At 40.4% G+C, this 20,474-nt stretch overlaps 1 protein-coding gene across 17 annotated transcripts in view; it reads left to right on the top strand.

Annotated features, from left to right (window-relative positions):
• The window catches only part of nrxn2a (neurexin 2a), a 119,300-nt gene that overhangs the window by 16,457 nt on the left and 82,369 nt on the right, over positions 1-20,474 (top strand). For 6 of the 17 annotated variants that reach the window (XM_069539895.1, XM_069539894.1, XM_020086158.2 and 3 more), the window contains exons 2-5: positions 8,777-9,891; positions 11,451-11,474; positions 17,078-17,107; positions 17,350-17,361. In XM_069539895.1, the coding sequence (XP_069395996.1) occupies positions 9,192-9,891; positions 11,451-11,474; positions 17,078-17,107; positions 17,350-17,361 (766 nt within the window). In that variant the 5' untranslated portion in view covers positions 8,777-9,191. Of the gene's footprint in view, positions 1-7,441; positions 7,520-8,776; positions 9,892-11,450; positions 11,475-17,077; positions 17,108-17,349; positions 17,362-20,474 lie in introns of those variants that run through there. The other 11 variants (XM_069539896.1, XM_069539897.1, XM_069539893.1 and 8 more) reach the window with 6 other exon arrangements.

Genomic DNA, 20,474 nt, shown 5'->3' with positions numbered 1-20,474 from the left:
ACAAAATGATCTGCAGAGTAACCCGCAATGGATATTGTGTCCTCCACATTCAGTTAAAAGTTTCTGTTTGGAGATCTCCTCCGAGTGAGACAGCCATTATGATGTGTTCAGCCATAAAACGCAGCTGCCAAAAGAGGAGATTTGACACAGCTCGCAATAATAGACAGATCAGTCAAATGAATTAAATTCATATTGTGTGGATGAGATTAGATACTAGATTTAATTAATACAAAACAAATCTCAGCTTCTTGCACATGTGCAGAGAACACAATGCCTTACATGCAATTACACGTTTTAATGTTTGAAGAAATGTGCCTGATGTGATGAAATGCAGTTCACAGCATTGCATTTTATGCATATATGTTGCACAACTGTGACACATATTGAAGACAGAAAACATTATTTACACAAGATCTGGGATTTTAGCCTGATCCAAAGTCCATAACATAACTCCAACTGTAATTCAGGTACATTTTTTAAGGTGAATAGAAAAATTTGGATGTCACTTATTCCAGCATTAAGTTCAAGAAAGCTTCTCTTCCAGACTGCTGCAGATTTGCAGGGGAGTCAGCTGCATGGCGAACACAGACAAAATTTATTCCAACTCGAAACCCGGCAACAACAGCTCACTGAGGCAGCTTTAGTTGCTGCACGACAAACAGTGTAGGACGCTTCAGCTGGGCCAATCCGAGGTAGCAGCTTGTTAGAGTGATCTCACACAGCTGAGCAGCCTTCTGTGTCTGCTTCGTCCTGGGTGCTGCAGGGTGGAGGACGGGTGCTGTCCTTGTATCTGTGCTGTAGGTCCCTAGGCAGTTATCAGCGCCTGAGTGACAACCCCCTGCTGCCTTTTGCTCACTTATATTTGCATGCATATTCTATTTATATGATGATCTCAATGCAGCAGAATCCATGATTAAACTTTATTTCAACTGACCACAATCTCCTTGAGCTTATACTCTTTATGTTAAATAGGTTAATTATGGCTCACAAAAATCTCTATATTATTACATTTGTATTGCTATAGTGTTTTCAGATAACTTTTCCATTTTGGTTGTGCGTCATATTCCTGTGTATCCTCATTAGATTAACTGTAGTTAACATTTTTATAATAGTTGCTATAATCATCAGTTAATCGCATCATTATTTTCTTGATGGACCATATAAAGTGTCAAATTAATTGACGTTGAATAATTGACTTAGCGCTAAAGCAGCTATATTCCATCTTATCCCTGTCATTAATAAACAAATGCTCACAGATTCATATGCAGGCTCCTGTTGTGTGAATATGGTGTTGTGGGAGGAACAAGAAGGTGGAGAAGATGAGGAGGTATATTGGGCACATCCCCTGAGGCGCATACACTGTGACCTGCAGTGAGGTACTTAAAGATTCAGATCACACTTATGGCATCAAACCGCTTCACCCTGATTTTATCTCTCTTTAGTAGTTAGGTTGGATTTTTATTGCTTACTGTAAATTGTATATTCATAAGATGAACGCATACAGTCAAGCATAATGTAAAAAAATACATGTAAAATGATTGTTATTACCATTCCTGCAAAGTCTAAACTGTGCAGATCTTTAATAAAACCATAAAACGGACATTTTTGCTTTTGGAAGCAGAAATGCTGACGTGCTGTGGACTTAAGATTTGGTGGCGCATTGAAAATCTCCTGGTCACCCTCTTTGTCTGTTATGCATCAGTTCTTCTTGCTGTGCTGACCCAGACTGTCTCCTGTTGTCCCAGTGGAGGAGAACAGCCTTAAAAAAAGCAATTTCAGAAGTACTCCACCACATTCATAAAAACAAACATTAGATCTGTTTTTTTAAAATATTTATTACTTCCTACAATATATTGGTACTTAATGTCTATCCATTAGAGATGATGGGTAGCCCACAATTCTCCCCTGATTAAATATGAAGAAGTAAACACAATATGAACTGTTATCAGTGAATGCCGAATAATACACTTCCCTATACTTTATCCTCTATAAGAAGCTTGCATGTTTAAATGTGTCTTTGTGTTTTTGTAGAACTCATTTACCAGTTACACTGTAATTACTGAAACAAAGCAAATAGACAAATGTATGATTCATTACAAAACAGCAGCAAAAGATATAATTAGCAACTATTAGCAGCAACCATTGTGTCTGGCATCTTTAATCTCTAATCCACGGTTTCCAAAAAAGAAAATGAACCATTGTAAATAGGTCAAAACCATCTTTGCTCCATATTATGACAAATTAGCACGTATCGTTATTGCACTCGTTTTTTCAAAGGAATTATAACCATTACAGCTCTTTTCTTGTATGACATGAAATGCTTCGGTGATTCTGCAGACAAACATCACAGACATACATGTTTCTGTGATGTTTCATTCAGAAGATACGTCTGGTCTGTATCTTAAATTAAATCATTCAAAGGGCTTTGAACTTCAGACGGAATAATATGACATTAAGTATTTCTCCAATCACTGAATTTTTAAGTATCAATTTTGCCCCGTGTGCCACAAATGTAGACATTCTGCCGAGGATAAAGTGATGGAGGCTTTGCAGGTTCATTGATTAGTCATGTGTGTCATGTTCATATTTGACCCACTAAACTAAAAAGTCATTCTACAGCATCATCATTTACTGCAATATATTTTATACATAGAATAAAAAGATCCTGTGTGATGTAAACAGTGCTCTTTTATTGCCAGCAAACCTCTGCAGCTCTGTGCAGAGTTTACCTGCTTCTGGCTCCTTGATTTTAATGGTTGCATCTGTTTTCATCAACAAGCCTGCAGGAAAGATCAGACAAACATATTATTTCGTCCTAAACTTTGAAGTGAACCTAGTTTATCAACGAAAAGTCGTGTGGTTAAATTTGTATTGCAGTACATCCTGTTTGCACTTTTATTTCGGTGTTTCAAAAACCTGGGTTAGAAAAAAAAACTTGCACATTGGAGGATGATTGGATACATTTCTTGTTAGGTTTAAGGGCGTTGTTGATCTGAGGTTGATCTGGACCAATTATCCTGTAGTGTGAGGAGTTCACACACATAATCTTAATGTCACTGACCTGCCCGATTTCAAATCCTAAACATGTTTGATATTTATGATTTGAAATTTGGGAGCAAGCTGACGGTGAAGTGTCATCAACCGGGTGTAGCGTACTTGTGACTAGAACTGAAAAATGGGCCTACAGCATAAAGAAGATATTTTGTTTCCAATACTAGGTGCACAGGAAAAAGGAGGATAAAGTTGTGAAATTGTGGCAACAGTATGAGCAAAGCTTATTTAATATGTCCTGTTGGTTATGTAAGCACAACCAACTGACGACGCCGACGGTCCTCCTCCATGTTTGTTTTTACTTTGAAGTCACATTGGATCACGCAGGTTTCTGTGAGCTCTCTAGAATCGCCACTCAGAAATCGTTTGTTTAAGGTGTTTGGTCATGCATCTCGACTCGTTCATGTTGTGTGTGTGTGTGTGTGTGTGTGTGTGTGTGTGTGTGTGTGTGTGTGTGTGTGTTTCAGGATTCAAAAGATTAAAAATTGGTTGAAACTGTCATTATGCCTGATGTCTCCCATGTTAATAAAATCAGTTCAGATTTGAACTCGAGTGTGCAGCCGGCGTAACCTTCAACTCAAACTCCCCCGTCTTTGTGTGTTTCTTGCTCTTTGGGTCTAACCTGGGTCTAATTCTCTCTCCTATCTCCTTGTGCATTTTCGCTGTGTGCTCTCTGCCCCTTGTGTCACTTCATCTCCATCTCTCAGTCAAGTGTTTCAGATATTGTTATTTCGACCTTGTTTTTTGTCTCGTCTTGCTTTGGATAATGTTTGCTCTCCAAACTCCCTGCTAAAAACCTTGCATTTGGAAACCTGTTCTCTCTTTTTGAGTCGTGCTGTTGACTCCTGTTTCTCTGTGGTTCACTAGTTCTGATAAAAGTCAACTAATTTAGCTCAGAGTCAGGATGATAATATATAACCATAGATGGAAGATTAGATCACTCACAGCAAAGAGCGAGCTGCTCTGCCTCAATAGAAAAGCTTATTATGAAATCTCTGCAGACTTGAGTTAACAGCTGACGGAGCGCTAGAATAAACTTGGGAGTTAAACTCAAGAGTTGAGTCTCACCCCATCAAAGAATACAGGTTATTTCTGTCACATTCTACTTTTCCTAGAATCGCATCGGCACAGTCAAAGGGAATCTTATGTGCACACAAATGCTCTGCCAAAATGCTGCAGATAAGTCATTAGATATTTCTACTTTACATTGGCAAGTCATTTCCCTAAATGTGCCCTATTTTGCTTCGAGCATCACTCAGACTATAGAGTCAAAGGTTGAGGGGGAGGGGGTAAAAGATTACAGAGGTGTGGTGAGAAGTCGTTACTTCTAGCACAACTTTTCCTCAATGCACAGACCCATGACAGACCCATACCTCTAGTAGATTGGCTGTGCATATTGAGTGTGGCTTTCCTCAAATTTGCTCCGATAGGTCTATTGGAATTGCTTTCATAGCCGTGCAGGCTCCATTTAGAGAATGACAGGGCGTTCAACCTCCACTGGCCCTCTAATTGGAAAACTGATGAGTGAAAAGAATAGAGCTTAACAGCTGGGGAACAATAAATGCGCCGTACATTGGGGGACAAATGCTGCATTCTTCTGCACTGTAACCCCCAGAACCTGCTCAGGTATTAAGTAGAAGAGAATGGGAACAGTTCATTAAAGCAATAAAGAGAAACTAATGTTTGCACGAAGGTGATGTAGACTTAAAATGCCTGATGTGCCGTAACATTCCTTTTCAACAAGAAATCTGTGACCTCACATATTGTTAAATCAAACATACCCAGGTGTATTAAATTGATAACATAAAATAAATAAAGTAACTGCTACAGTAGCATATGAAAACATTAGTGCTGTGCTTGTGTAAAACTTGATTCTGCCTAAAAGTGATTGCCTCACACAAAGCATAGCAAAGTGCATACAATTGTCGGATTTGCATAATTGGGGCAGTTAAGTGTTTGCTGTTTCTTTCACAGCCCACCTCCTGTTGTACTCTTTCACCTGTTAACTAACTGATTATTCAGAGAAATGCACAGTGTTCAATCGAAACATTAGTATCATCTGATCCCTGTTGTTCTGTGTCAAACGTGGATTCATGGATTCCCTGTATCATTGAGTCTGTTTGTGTCTGCTCATGCACACTCATTAACTGTTGAACCTCTTGTACATCTACCAGCTTTACCTCTCTGGGGTAGTTTTTTGACTTTTAGCAGCAGTAATTCCTTGCTTATTGCTAATAAAGCTGCCCTCAGACATGCACTGAACTCCATATAATCTCCTGAAATCATCTGCAGGGGCTGTATGTGAGAACACAAATGTCCAAGTCAGTTGCTCTGGACTTTCTCAGGAGTTTTTTCTGGCAGACTCCTAGTAAAAAAAGTCAGAATGAGCCCATGTGAGAATACACTTGGATGTTATCCAAAGATTTCACCTGAAGCAATTGGTTGCTTCACAAGTTTCTAACCCGCAACAGACACAAACATTTGAAAAAAGAAGACAAATATCTTAGGACGAAGAAGAAGTTTCATACACAAGAAAATGTCTACTATGAAAGACAAAGATATCTGAGAGCTTTTGGGGATGAAGGTTGACGCCGGTGTCAATGTTCTGCTCTCGGATTTCTCCTCCGGTCTAGGATTTGCTTGTGCAACAATTGGGTCAAAATTGTCAAATCAAGAGAATGCCAGGTGTAGTGTTGACAGATAAAATTGTCCCACCCTCATTACCCGTAAGGGCAGTTACTTAAACCGGGTGCATGCACTCATGTACGAGACACTGATCTATAATTTATAGTAAGGGACGACAAAGGTGATTGTACATGTACATAAAAAAAAAAACAAGTCTTGTGTTATGTCAATATCATTTATAGATTCATATATTGATCAGCTTCAGCCTGTTTTAACTGTGTGCCTCAGAAGCCTCATTGCCCAGACTTTACTGTCAGGAAATGTTTTATTATCCTGTACACTGCATTGCTTGTAGAGTATATATATAATATTCCTGTGATCATATGTGAATAATTCACCATTGCCCTTATCATTTTTAGAAAAGAAATGATGTATCATGGTTTTCATATATAATGTGGATTACCACGAATACACGTCATTGGCTGCTATTGTAATAACAGGGTATAAATAATGGTAAAATGGAAATGGCACTGCCAGACTAGCAGCACAAAGCCCCATTGACAAATATACCTTTGCATGTTTCATCTGCCCTGTGTGTGTTTGCATAATAGTCCCTGAGACATTCTTAGTGTTTGTGGAACTAATGTGAGCAAAGGGAGTTTGGGAATCACTGTAAGAAACATAAGCGATGTCATAGTTACAGGCGGATTTACAGGCAATACATCTCCATTGGAGCTATTGTCAGCATAGCCCATGGCCAAATGCAATTGTTAGGTTTTTTACTACGATTAAACCTTATTTATGTGCATTTTAACACATTTCTCTATATGATTATTGCAGGTAGCAGGATATTAAATTGGCTGTTGTTGTGTTGCAGCAAATTAACCAAAATTAAGCGTGAGGTTAATTAAAAATTAGTGTTTGTATAAAATATTTTGCAGTTTGATTTGGGTTACTTCTACTAATGATGGTGCATTTATGTGTTGTTCAGTGACGTCTCGATGCCGTTTAATGTTATTCATTTAGTGTAAATGGAAGATTTTTGGAAAATAGTCAGGCAACATCCCAAAGCTTAAAGCACCTTATGCTACATGTATCATTTTATTTATATACAAAAAATACTAACATGTTGGTTTTCTGTCTGTTGAAAAAGCAGCTGAAGTTGACAGTATATGCACAACCCCAACAGGCTCTAAGAAGCATTTCACACACCGCGCCTGGCCCCGGCAAATTGCAATTCATCCTGTGAGGAGGGTGTCAGATTTTATGACCTTCCAGGATACAGCTATAAGGGTTTTCTCCCAGCCTGGAGCTTTTTGATACTTTGGGGAGAAACTGTGATGAGAACTGTGAATTTGATGTGATGCACTCTTTCTTGCGATGTCTACCTTCGGCGAATAAACCCGACTGTGGCAGTCCCTCATCAGCAAGAGAACCAATAGAGGCTCCAGAGACTCAAAACACATTTTATATCTCTCTCTCTGTGGCGGAGATGAAATTGGGTTACACTTGCATGAAATGCCTTTGCTTCTGGCCGGGGACCATCTGTGAATGAGGAAGAACTACTCTGTTTAACATAACATAAAGATTATTTCCCGCTTTCAGACAAATTAGCTGTCTGTGGTTCGTGTCAAAACCTTGATCTTTAACCTAACATTCTTTACAGTTGTCCCTATTTATCGCAGACAGATTGACTGAATGGATCAACACCCTGAATGTTAACTGCCACAGCGTCTGTATTCTTTCTCTTTCTTAGGAGACTGGGTGACTTTGGTACATTTCGTGAATGTTAAGAGAAGAAAGCTCAACATTCACTGTACAACCTCTCCACATCAAGCATATTGTGAGTTGGGTCAGATGTCTGATGTTTGGTATGCAGCATGTACAGTAGGCATCATTGAAATCTACAGCATTGTACCACTCAGTTATGCAAAGTGGATGTAATAGATTGTAGCTGCTGATTTTGGTTTTGATCACTTAATTGGATCACACAACGGTATTACTCTTTTATGTGGTTTTAATGGGTTTTGGATGGAGACGGGTTCTTTGGCACAGAAGCACAATAAGCTACATCAGGCTGTGACTATGCACACAATACTTGTCTGTAGGATAGATTCATTATTGGCTTTGTTCTCTGTAGGGAAATGATTGCTAATAATGAAAAGATAAATAAACTCCAGTCTTATCCTTTAAATACAAATTTTGTCTCTTAGAATATTTGCAGATTCCCCAGACATAATTCCACAGGATGATTGGACTCACATTGTTGCTTTCAGCCTGATAGAAATGAGCCCGAGAAGGTTTCCAGTTAAGCCAAAGACTGGTTAACATGGTTTGTGTGCTCAAGCCTGGGAGGCACATAAACTCCTTTGTTATCAAGGAGTATTGAATTTTGTTTGTTTGTTTGTTGGTTTCTAAGATGGAACTCTTCCTCTCCTCTCCCTCCCAGCCTCTGGCCTGCATGTGCTGTTTAGCTGTAACGTCTTAGCTTGAGCCTGGGGAGTGCAGAGGGCTTAAGGGGCTCAACATCACTGAAGTTAGTGAGGCCATGCATTGCAGCAAAACATCTGTGGGGGTGCTTATGAAACAGACTTTTCCCACCAGCTTCTTGGAAATCAGCGCAGGTCTCAGTAAGATCAGTGCGAATGGGTTTTGCCTCTCTGCCCAAATGTTAAGACACAAATTGAGATGCCAGGATTGAGGTACAACTTGGACAAAGCATCAATGTGATGGCCTGATATCTGAGTGTCTAGGCTGTTGCTTAATGATATCCAACCGTCAACACCATGCTGTTTGAAATTACCTTCAAAACTGTGATTCCACTGATGTTAGAATAATAGCAATTGTTTTACTCTCATCTCCGAAGCTGCTTTCAGACATTCACTAAAGTCTGGACATGTTCCTGAAATTTTCCACGGGTCTATATGTGAAAACACAAATATCCAAATGAATTGTTTACCTCTCTGCCATTTCATGATGTGTTAGAGTTGGTGTTTAATTTCTTTTTCAAAATGACTGTTGATCATTTCCATGTATTTGTACAATAAAAAGTTAATAATCTTTCCAGCTATTCATTACATGTTCTTCTTTTGTGTCGTAGGATGTTGAGAGGCTGAGGAGTATTGGCGGCTGCATCTAGGCTGCATGCCTAGCTAGCCCATGGAGAACTGACAGGAACAGTACTGGATGGAGGCCAAGACATTGGATGGCGAAGACGAGGAAACACGCAGTACTGTGGCTCACTTGTGTTATTTGTTCTCTTTCTTAGCTGATCCAAAGTAGATGCAAAGTGTTCTGCGATGTGCCTCCTTTGTTCACTCTGTCGCGTACGGAGAGATGGTAAAAAGAATCAGGATAGTCATTCGAGGCTAAAGAAACATGTGGGATTTGCACTTGTATTTCTGAAAAATTGAAGGTGATAAAAAAAGAAGTATAGACTCTAGATAGCAGTTTCATCCTCAGCTGTGTTGGATCAGAGACAATAAGGAAGCCAGAAGTTATAGATAGTATTCATCATGGGCTGGGGTCAAGGCAAGGCTTCCTGGTTACTCTTGTTAGCTGGGTTGGTGCTTAGTGGAATAGCTTTGGAGTATGAAGGGGTTCCTGGTCAGTGGACACGCTACGGCCAGTGGGATGCCAAGACAACAGGTGAGCTCAGCTTTATTCTGAAAAGCAACGCCAGTAAAGCCCTGGTGCTCTATCTGGATGACGGAGGGAACTGCGACTTCCTGGAGCTCCTTATTGCAGACGGGAGGCTCCAGGTGCGCTTCACCATCCACTGTGCTGAACCAGCCTCCCTGCACACAGAGACACGCATCAACGACCAGCGGTGGCACAGAGTCCTCCTCTCTCGCAATTTCAGAGAGACCAGGCTGGTGGTGGACAACGAGGAGAAAGTGGCAGAGGTGAAGTCCAAGAGGAAAGAGATGGTTGTGGCCAGCGACCTCTACGTGGGCGGGATCCCGCCTGACGTGCGTCTCTCTGCACTGACGTCAAGCACAGTTAAATATGAGCCGCCGTTCCAGGGCCTTATAGCCAATTTGAAACTGGGAGAGGCGCTTCCACTGCTGCTGGACGGTCAAGCTGTTCATAGTGATTTGGAGTACATATGCGCAGCACACTCTCCCTGCAGCAACGGCCTGTGCTCCGTCAGCCAAGGAGAGGTCCTATGTGACTGCATCAATACCAGCAGCAGGGGAAGGTACTGCCATGAAGGTGAGAACAATACCATCCTTCTTTTTCACACAAAATGTGACAAAATTCTGTTTTGTGTGTTTGTTGTGGTTGTTTTTGTGTGAGTTGGGGACAGACCTATGAAATATTGTTTTGCTGATCTGTGGCTTTGTGCTACAGCTAAGATATTATAGTTAACACCAGTGGCTGTAGTAAACTACCATTACTGCTGTTTACGTACCTTTTTAAATACAAAAACACGTTTCTATGGTGGTTTATTCACTTATTATTGTCCAATTTTTCAAAGTTTGATTCAAATTGAATATCATTGCTTACTAAGAATTATATGACAGTTCAGAGCACAACCTCAACTTGCCCCCAGTCCTTCTCACTGTTGCCTGGCACCCAAACCCCGCTTTCACGTCTTTAGCGTACAGCACTCGCTACTTGCACACTCTCAAAGTCTTGTCACTGTTGCAAACTGACCAGGTTTCTGTTGGTCCCTCCAGTCAGTATAAATGTTCCATGTGATGCAGCAACTCATCAAAACAGGACACAGACATACAGTGGACTTTTCCCTTTTAACAGCCATAAACAGATCAGCTGTCCTTCCGATGTGAGACACTGTAACCAAGGGCAACAAGAAAATTATAGTTTACCCACCTTTTTCTTTACCACTACAGCCCTGATTAACTCTACATAGAATATTAAATTATACACCACACGAAGGAAAGAGTTATGGAGTCAGTGAGTTGACTCATGTATATGAAATGCTTCGGTGTGTGAGTCCAGCTCTCTAATTACCCCCAAATGTCACAGAGGATAACATCTTCATAATGTGACATCTATTTGTATGTTTTGTCGACAAAACAGAAAGGCTGTTGGTCTCACATTACAATGTCGGGTGCAGACTAAAGACTTTTATAAGACATACGCACATCCTGTCGTCATCACCTACGAAGGCTGTGTCTACTTATTATTCCCTCTCAGTAAATTTTAGTCATTAATACACATTTGACTTTGAAGCTCTGCAGCCATCGTCCTCAAGGTCAGGGGTCATGGGTGGAGACCCTACTGGTTATACAGCCAGAGGTTCCCGCATTTAAACACTGCACTCACAACCTGGAAGCCATATGTTCTTTTTTTATTGCATTCATTATAAGCACTTTCTGCTGATCGCTACATCACTATATTGGCTAATAATACAGTCTTAAATCACAACCTGCATTTTTATATGCATACCTTATTTAAGTGATCTAATAATACTGGAGTGAATAATGAATATACATTTAACACATTACAATAACTGAAATTATTTTGCAAGATGTCTGTCAATTATTCCTTAACTACCACCTTTCTACCTGTAATTGTAAGTCAGAGAAAGACTATGGGTTTTAATGCCAGTATTTCTGTCAGTTATTTTAACCGACATATACCAATAGAATAAATGACCGGACTCACAGCCTCTGGTATAACATGTCAGTCCACACGCATGTGACACGGAAGAAAACATGAAATATCCATTGTTTAATTCAGTTTTAATGGACTGCGGATGTCTTTCTGTGAACATTAAACACGTCTGTTTTTTCTTGATTCTCCAGCAGCTGTCCAGAAAGAAGTGGAAGGTAAGACAGTGAGTTATATAAGGAGGATAATGATGAGTATAATTTGTGTGCTGTGATGCTCTTATTTGCAGAGGCTATTACCACAGCCTCCGTGTGTGTGTGTGTGAGAGAGAGAGAGAGAGAGAGAGTGCTTGGTTATTATCAGGTTGTTATTGTCAGTTTGGACTGCAGTTCTGACATCCAACAAATTAAGCTAAAGGGAGACTTTCTATCATTGGTCACAAGGTCACTAAGGAAGTGCTTAATGTGCCGAATGCTGATTGTATGTATAATCAGTGGGCTCAAGGTGACTGGAGAGGTCTGCAGTGCAGCGTGTCTCAGAATACGGGGAGCTTTCATATACAGAGAAACTGACTGTACATAAATATTTTGTTCAATTATTTATAACTTCTGTATATTTCCTCTCTCGCTACAGTGCCTATTTTTTCATGTAAACTACTGTTTGGTTTAAAGATTAAGTCTTATATTCTCTAAAATCAGTATGTGGACATGATGACATTAATCCTCTGGTAACAACTGAGTACTGAGGCCTTGACAGTCATCAAATAATAATGATATTTGCATTATATTTATATTTGTAATAATAACAGATTCTTCATAGGTGCGTATAAAATTATCTTCCTAAGAGGCACAAATCTCCTCTGGCAGGAAAAGAGACATAATTGTCAACATTTTAACTGACCATACTTACACAGGATTGTTTTCTAATGAGGTGCACACATGGGATGTGAGATGAAGATTGAAAGCGAGGAGGGAGATTTGTTTAGTTGGCATCAGGGTGAGACATCCATCTCCCCGGTAAGGACTGCTGGTTCCTGTGAAAGGGCAGCCAACAGGCTCCGGAGACGAGCACAAGGTGCACTGAACCACTTCACATTATAAATCACTGTTACCAGCTCCAAATGCATAGACCTGTGTACACCTGCTCTCCAAAATCCTGCCTCTGACACTTTCAAATAGACTAAACTATCGCAAAATGTTACTGTCTTCATGTAAATACAGTGGATTTAATGACAGCACAAACATATATGTTCTAAGACTTAGTGACTTTGATTTGCAGTTGTTTGTATCAGTTAATAGGTCTCATTTTTGCACTCTTTCACAACAAGTGATCATCATTCTTAAATATGAGCAGAGATGGTATAGATCTGCTCACAGCAAAAAGGCACGCATTATTAAATGACATGCTGCAAAGAGAGCACATCAGAATGTTTATTGGATTAACGATTGACATGGAGACAATTCCCAGTGCAGAACAACAATATTTCTGTCCTTCAAACCACTCCACGTGCTATTCAGCTGCAAGTCTTTGTTGTCCTTGCATTGACAGAAATAGACAAATGTGTGCATTAGCAAAATCGCCTACTCCCTTCAGACTACGATGGCTACGATGGTAACCCATATGCTATATTTGGTCTTGGCTGTGGGTTTTAAGTGGTGCAGGAATTATCTGTATTTGTCTGAGGAACTGCTCTAAGGCAGTGAAACCCTGGGCCGCAGCAGGTGAGTCTCCGGAGTTGTTCCTCTACAGTACTCAGCACGTGGGTTGGCGTCGATCCGAGTGGACAAAGACCACAGTGGGGCACAGTCTAGTGCCGCAAGAGTGCAGCACCCTTTGAAAAAAAAATGAGGAAAAAACAGGTCTGTAAAGAAGAGATAAGGGAAGCCACCTCACATGGCAGATACAATACAGAGAAATCTCTCAAACGTACAAGACAACCTCACACCACACACACATGCCAAGTGCACACACATGTTCATTGTTTAATGTGTAAGAGCAGTAGCACACTAGGAATACAGGGATGACTAATAAAGCACAGAAATCTTTGAGTGAAGGGAGGCTGGGTCCTGGTGGGCTCCCGTCTTTCAGCAGCAGTGACCTTGATCTAATCCCTCATTACAGCACGCTCCATAATACTGTACTTTTCTAGGAAAACAAATATGGCAAATCTTAATCCTCGTGCAGTGTTTCTTTCTTCTTAGATGTCTGCTAATTAATGTCCCAATAATGACTGAGAGGTCCTTCAACATCTGCTTTTCAGATATTTCACTATATTTATTCATTAAAGCATTTAAAATAGCAGAGCTTTTCTTGTTAGAAGTAATAGTTCATGGTGTAATAAGCAGTAAGGAAAAAAAACATCAAGATTAATTTAGCTTCTTAACAACCACTCTGGCATTGATTCTCTACCTCATTTCTGTAATTAAAAATTTCAAACCCTTTGTTAATAAAAATTGCACTTTCTGGGAATTGTTGATAGTTAAAAGGTTAAATCAAAAGAGGTTTAGGAGGCCAATAAAATACCACAAGGAAATAAATACATGCCTGTCAATATATGGCTTTTCAAGTTATGTTGCGCACCCTAATAAGTAAAGTTTTTTCTTTTCTAAAGTAGTATTTATTAACGTCAATATTTTTAAGCTACAGCAAATCTTAGCCAACATGGCAGCCCTCTTTAGAATACTATCATCGCTCATTGTGTCATCCTTTCCCCAGCTAACTTTTTTTCCTGTTAAACCAACACTGAATCACACCGGTCAGAAAATGCTTTGTGGGTTCAAACCTCCATCAGTCAGTGTTCAAACCAGCTCTAACATAATCAGCTGGGTTGTCGGCGGATGTTTGAATACACAAAGCATCATTCAGTTTATGATTTAATATGGATTTACTCAAGGTCAGCATATGCAGACGAGTAAAGAAACGTGTATTCACACGTTACTAATGGTTGCTGTTCACATTGTTTCAATGTGTGACATCAGATCCACAAACTAAATCAGATAATTTACAGATTGAAACAGACGACAGCAGTGGTCTTTTGACAAAAGTACAAAATATTTTTATGAAGACCAAGTCAGAAAGATCCTAAAAGCAACATGTATACATTTTAATAAATATAATTGTCCATCACATCATTATAAATTATTGTTTGCCCTGGAATTCTTGTGCCGCTATAGGTGCCTCTTATTTAAAAATAGACAACCAGAAGATTACTGGTAGCAGAGGTAGTTTATTTTCAAGCAGGCTTTCCTCTCTAATGGGATTCTACAGGCATCTCTGCATTTCCACACAGTGGGCTTTGGATGTAAGGCTCAACCGGATGAGCATATTCAATTGGTGGCTGCTCGATTACAAAGGTGGCAATGGCACAGCTCCTCATCCACGTTTCTATCTAACTGAAGCCAAAGTCAAAGATTGCGTTGTTGGCTGAGGCTCTTTTCAAGTGTTTCCCACCCTGACCCGTTTTGATCACCAGCATCAGTGCCCATTAGTCAGAGGCGCTTTAGTCAGGGATGCAGGTCAGTTCTCCTCACCCCAGTGTTTGACGAAAATCAAAAATGTTTGCAGTCATTTTAGCTAAAAATTCTCCAGGTCAAAGCTCCTTTTTCCAGCTACACAGAAATCACTGAAGTGAAGGATTCGACTGGGGCATTCTCCACTTGACAAAGCAATGGCTTCTGGCTTTGTGATTGGTTCTGGTCATTAATTGGACAATGGGCAGCCTACCCACCTACCCTTTTGTAGAAAAGACAGATGGATAGAGCTCTTACCTGACATCGCTCCTGCTCTATTGGTCAGAGAAGGCTCACAATCTTGTGTTGTCTTTCTAGCATTTTTTTTAGCATGTACCTTTTAAAGCTTTAGAATGAGGTAACAGACACTTGAAGAAGATGGTGCACAAGCTCATTTCCAGTCTGATCTTAGTACATCTAGGGAGAATGACATCACCAGAGGGCTAGTGAGGGGAAGAAGAGCTTGCATAATTTACATGAAGTTGGCTTGTCATGTGGAAGACACAACCACAGTGGGGGTGCACACTGCGGCTCTTTGGTATGAAGACAGGATTGTGGGCGAATCTTGTCTAAGTAGAGGCTCAGTCACTGACTTTGCAATGGGACACTATAACAAAAGCCTACGTGTTGGCAGACAAAAGACCTTCCCAGGGGTAATCATGTCCATTCCACATCAAGAGTTGCAGCCTGTTCAGAAGTGTGAAGGAGATTTGTGCAGCAGCGACTTGCCCCTCCATAAAGTTTTAGCTAATGACTGAACTGGGACCTGCGGTATGAGAATCTCTGAGTGCTAATGCACTGATGAGATGTGTTTGTTTTTTTGCTGGCTGTGTGAAGCTCATGTGCTCAGCAGAGATGCTGCATTGTGTCATCCCCATCTCCATCTCCCTTTTGGCAACAGGAGCAGGTGAGATGTGCCTATTGAGATATTTGTCTGTTTCTCTCACTGCTTTCAGACATCCACTGAACTCTTGATATTCTCCTGAAATTATCCAGAAGGGGCTATAATTAACCAAGCAAATCACCAGGGCCCTGGAGTATTTCCTTCTAGCCCCCTCGTAAAAACTCAAGAGAATCTCTGAGAGAGATGTGAGAATACAGCAGGAACTTGTCCAGATAGGTCACCAGAGTGAGTGGGCACGTTGATCAGATTTCTAACATGCAACAGATGTAGAACTGAAAAAAAAAGAATACAAATATCTCTATCTGAGAAGACGCCCCACATCACCTGAATGTTCTGGACTTTTCCTGCTATGAAAACATCTGACCCGGACAATCTCCTAGGCCTCTGGCAAAGTCCAGAGAAGGTCCAGACCCCATTGTCCTGACATTTTTTGGAGTTCATGTCTGAGAGTAATGGGTTTCAGCGCATAGTTTACTTCCTTAGATTGGTGGTAATTGTACTCCAACTGTATAAATGTCATGTTACATCTATTTTGGATTTACTGGCCTAGTGTTTTAAAAGGTTACACAATTAAGTCCTGTAAGTGTCGGCCACTGCAGTCAGACCCTTGTATTGAGCTAAACCCTGCGGTGTGACACAATATGGAGGTGGGATGTGGTATTTTGTTCTTGGCTGAATGTTTTTGTGATGTTTTATTGTTAGTGCAGCTTTTTGTCTCAGCTTTCTTCTGCTGTCTTCTCCAAAATGTCAGGTGTGGCAGGTCATTGCTGGCTGATCTGTTGCATGACGTTCGTTATGTCTTTCTGTGAAAGGACCACACTCGTTGTGTTCCTCTCACAAAATCTATCGAGCCCTTTTAGATGGTAAATCAGCGGTGAGATAGTTAGTAGCTAAAGAGTTGGAGGATAAAGAACAGTGTCACTTGTGCCCTTTCATAAAACGCTGGCATCTAGAAGCTTAAATAGGCTCATTGTGCGGAGAAGTGGAGATGAGGGAGCGAAGCTTGTGGAGCCCCATTAGAGATCAGAGGTCACTACAACTTTTTTAAACATCAGGTGTAAAGCAGGTTTTAATGTATACCTTGATACATCTCAAACGCTGTCTGCATCAAGTAAACATACAGTATGTGTTCCATTTAGAAAAAAGCATCTGTGTGAGCAACTACCTTTAAGGGTTGCACCGATCAAGATGTTTTTTTCTTTCCTTGCCTTCCCTCTCCTCCCTTGAGATGTTTGTCTGTTTTTGGTTTGATTTCCCCTTTCTATTTTAGTTTGAACTTTGACATCCGTACCTACCCCAGGATGTCTGTCACAAACTGCAGTCCAACATTGTGACAATGCTTTTGTTCTCCCAAACCTCTTTATGAACTTCCTGTTTTCGTATCCTTTTTTCTGTTCTTTCCCTCAAGGTCTGGCGCACCTGATGTTAAATCGCCAAGGTATGGGGTCTATTGGTTTGCTTTTCCTTCCCAGCCACCTGATCACAACATTCCCCCTTCCCCTGAAATCATTTGAGTTAAATGTGCTGCACTAATATTTCCTCTCCTCTTTTCTCATATACTTGCCTATTCGTTTTTTGCTTCCTGTCATGTTATGCTCACTACTCACTCAATTTTTGTCCGTCAAATCCTTGTCCTGACCACTGACTGAGCTACTGGAACATCACCTTTGACCTCTACAGTTTTTCGCCAAGGTAATTCATCTACGCTCATAGCATCTCTTCGGTTTGGTTTCATGATGTTTTCAGAGGAAGTAAACAGGGGTCAATATGAGGAATAAAGGGATTCAACTGCAAAGACACGTCCACACAAAAAACAATATATTGACTTTTTATATTAAAATAATCAGATGAATAAAGAAAAACACATCAGGGTATTATGTTCATTCTTGGGGCTGTTGTGCACAGTTATACCAGATAGTGCAGTTGTCTCAAATGTTTGATCATTGGGTTGTGTATAATCATTGATCATTGGGTTGAAAATAGCATTGGCTTCAAATCATCGTTACATTGCCTTAGTGTTTATGTATTAAGGTTGCATATAATCACAGATTCAAGAAAAGAGATGTCAAACTGCTGGTGGAAGGAATAAAAGCGATGACTAACTGGAGTGTTGAATGATATCTGAATTATAGTCAAGCAATTCAGTTTAGAATCTTGGAAGAGAAAAACACTCAATGCAATGTAGGTAAAAGACCTTAAGAGAAAGTCAACACTCTTACTGCATCATATCGGTAGCTCTGACCTACATTAGGTACTTATGCTTTGGGTTTTCTACCACATGTTGAGATTGAGATAAAAGTCTCCATCCTGTATCCATGGTAATCATTTTTTTCTCCAAACATAGAGAGCGGCTTTGATGACCCACTGACAGAATAATACACTGCTCAAGTCCTCATTTTCCTAATAACTGAAATGTTCCTTTTCTCTGTTATCTCAACAGAGAATTTCCATGCGATGAATTTTGACAAAACAAACATTTTACAAAGGTTTCCACATATTTGTTTGGTTATCGTTACAGCGCCTGACTTGTTTTTACAGGTCCACAGAAAGGATTATCATTCATTAACAGATTCTGTTTTTGTTTTTAATAGGACATCATTATATAGGCTACTTTGTGGCTGTAAATAACAACAGCTCTGGATATCATCTTTGAATAATGTTTTTCCGACTCCCTTGAAACACAAATATGCGAAGATGAAAAAAGTATGGCAGTACCCTGGGTGTTCTCATGTACATTTTCCAGGGAAGGACTGATTAACACTAATATTGAGGTCATTTACAGTATGAAAAGGCGTAAGCGAATACTTAACAGTTTGATAACGCCAGTTTTGCTGTGACTATAAATGGTGCAGCTTGAGGCGTCCTTGACTGTGAAATTATAGATTAAAGTCTGGGTTCTTTACTGGCTTTGGGACAAACCCGTTTGCTCAGAAGAAGTAATCAGTCTTTCTAAGGCCAAAGATAATGTTGGAGTTAAGCTCATACTTAAAATGATGTGTATACTGACAGAACAATGCACTTGAATGTACTTGATGTTACCATTGCCTAAAATATTTAGTGAGATGTACAGCAAGTGTGTATGAAAGGCCGACCACTATGTGGTTTGTTGTGAAATGAGGTCTGGATGTAATTGCTCCATTTCATGCATCAATAATTATAAGTTAGTAATTGACTGTAAAAACACCTCACCAAGCAATACTCACTTTCTACATAATACTTTAGTGACTTGATTGCATATGACTCATTAAAGTTATATTCTCCCATATAATGAACATTTGCCTGAGGGGGTATTCAATGTGAAGAATTTTGTTTAGTTTTGGTTTGTGTATTTGGCCACAAATAATTTCCACTCAACTCTCTCTAAAAGGGGTTGTATGCTTTCTCAATGAATTAAAAGCTTCTAGCAAACTGCAGTGAATCCAGGAGTGGCTGCTCACTTTGCTTGGGCATACTGAGACATACAGATATGCTGTCATGTTGAGATTATTCAGAAACTGGTGCCTATGAGCAGCTAAAGTGTTTGCATGTTCACACCTCTGCCTCCAGATCAGAAGGGCAAACTGCTGCCCCGCGACTCCACATGCCAGCACTTCCTGACTTAGGTTTGAGTGCAACCAACCGATAATTGACTCCCCGTCCCCTGAGCAGGGGACAAAGTCAACAACTGCCATCTGTGCCCCGGGCTTTTGCACCACTTTGAAATTAATCAGCCGTAAAACTTAATATTAATGAGCAATCCACATGTTGGCCTTTTTTATGTGGTATGGCCACTGCAGCATAGTATAACTGTAACAGAGGCAGGGACAGGTGGGCTAATAGGAATTGGTTGCATATAATGTCTTCTCGCCTTATGGCAGGACACTTTCTTTACAGTGTTTGATGTGCCTCATACTGTGAGAGCTAGCAGCTAATGTATAGCTCTGGGCTGGACATTCAGACACTACATTTTGTACATGGGCATAGGGGCAACACCGGCTGTTAACTGTCTCAAAGAACAATTTGTACAATGCTAAAGTGGCGCACAGGATGCTTTAGCTCCACCTTTATTTTGTAGCTGTGCGCTTCATTGAATTGGCCGTGAACAGGCCCTTGAGGACTCACTAGCATTGTACCCTGAATTTAGAGAGGATGCAGATAAGAGGTTGGGTGATGCAGAGAGAAGACAATGTGAAGAGAAGCAGCAGAGTCATGTAGAGATTATTAGCGCTGCCATCATATTCTGCTGAGTCTTCCCTTTCTGTTCATATGGCCATCCATCTGCATGGAGAGATGGTGCGGTGCAATGATCGTGTAGCTGCAGCCAAGGTAGAAGGTTGATGGCTCTGCCACCCGCTGATAGTCTGCTGCAGCATGCAAAAAGTGCAAAACTGCTCCATGCAGCATCTCTCAGCTGGTGCACAGACTCCAGTCAGTATCTCTAATGCCATTTCCTTGGAGTTGGTGCCAAAGTGTGTCTGGTCCGAGAGCAAACAGCCAATATTGCCTCACTTAGAAGCTGGTAAATATTGTTGCTGCAGACAATGGCTGACTACAGTCAGCAAGGTAAGCAGGAAAGCAGAGATATGGCCTACTACCAATCTAATAGCCACCCACACATTTCTACAGATCCCTCGAGGACCTTCAAGGATACTTCAGGGTCATCTGCTAGTGGCATCTTACTTATATAAAGCTGTCAATGACAGGATGTACACGGGTTATAGTTTAAATGCTCTTGTTATATGGATAGTCTCTTATATCCTTTCTTGAATATTAAGTTAAATGGTAACTGTGCCTTTGGGGTTATTATCTTGATGCACTTACATTTC

The sequence above is a fragment of the Paralichthys olivaceus genome, chromosome 15, assembly GCF_024713975.1.
Source record: "Paralichthys olivaceus isolate ysfri-2021 chromosome 15, ASM2471397v2, whole genome shotgun sequence".
In the NCBI taxonomy this organism is placed as follows: domain Eukaryota; kingdom Metazoa; phylum Chordata; class Actinopteri; order Pleuronectiformes; family Paralichthyidae; genus Paralichthys; species Paralichthys olivaceus.
The sequence above is the reverse complement of the archived record's forward strand: the minus strand, read 5'-3'. Positions and strand labels throughout refer to the sequence as shown.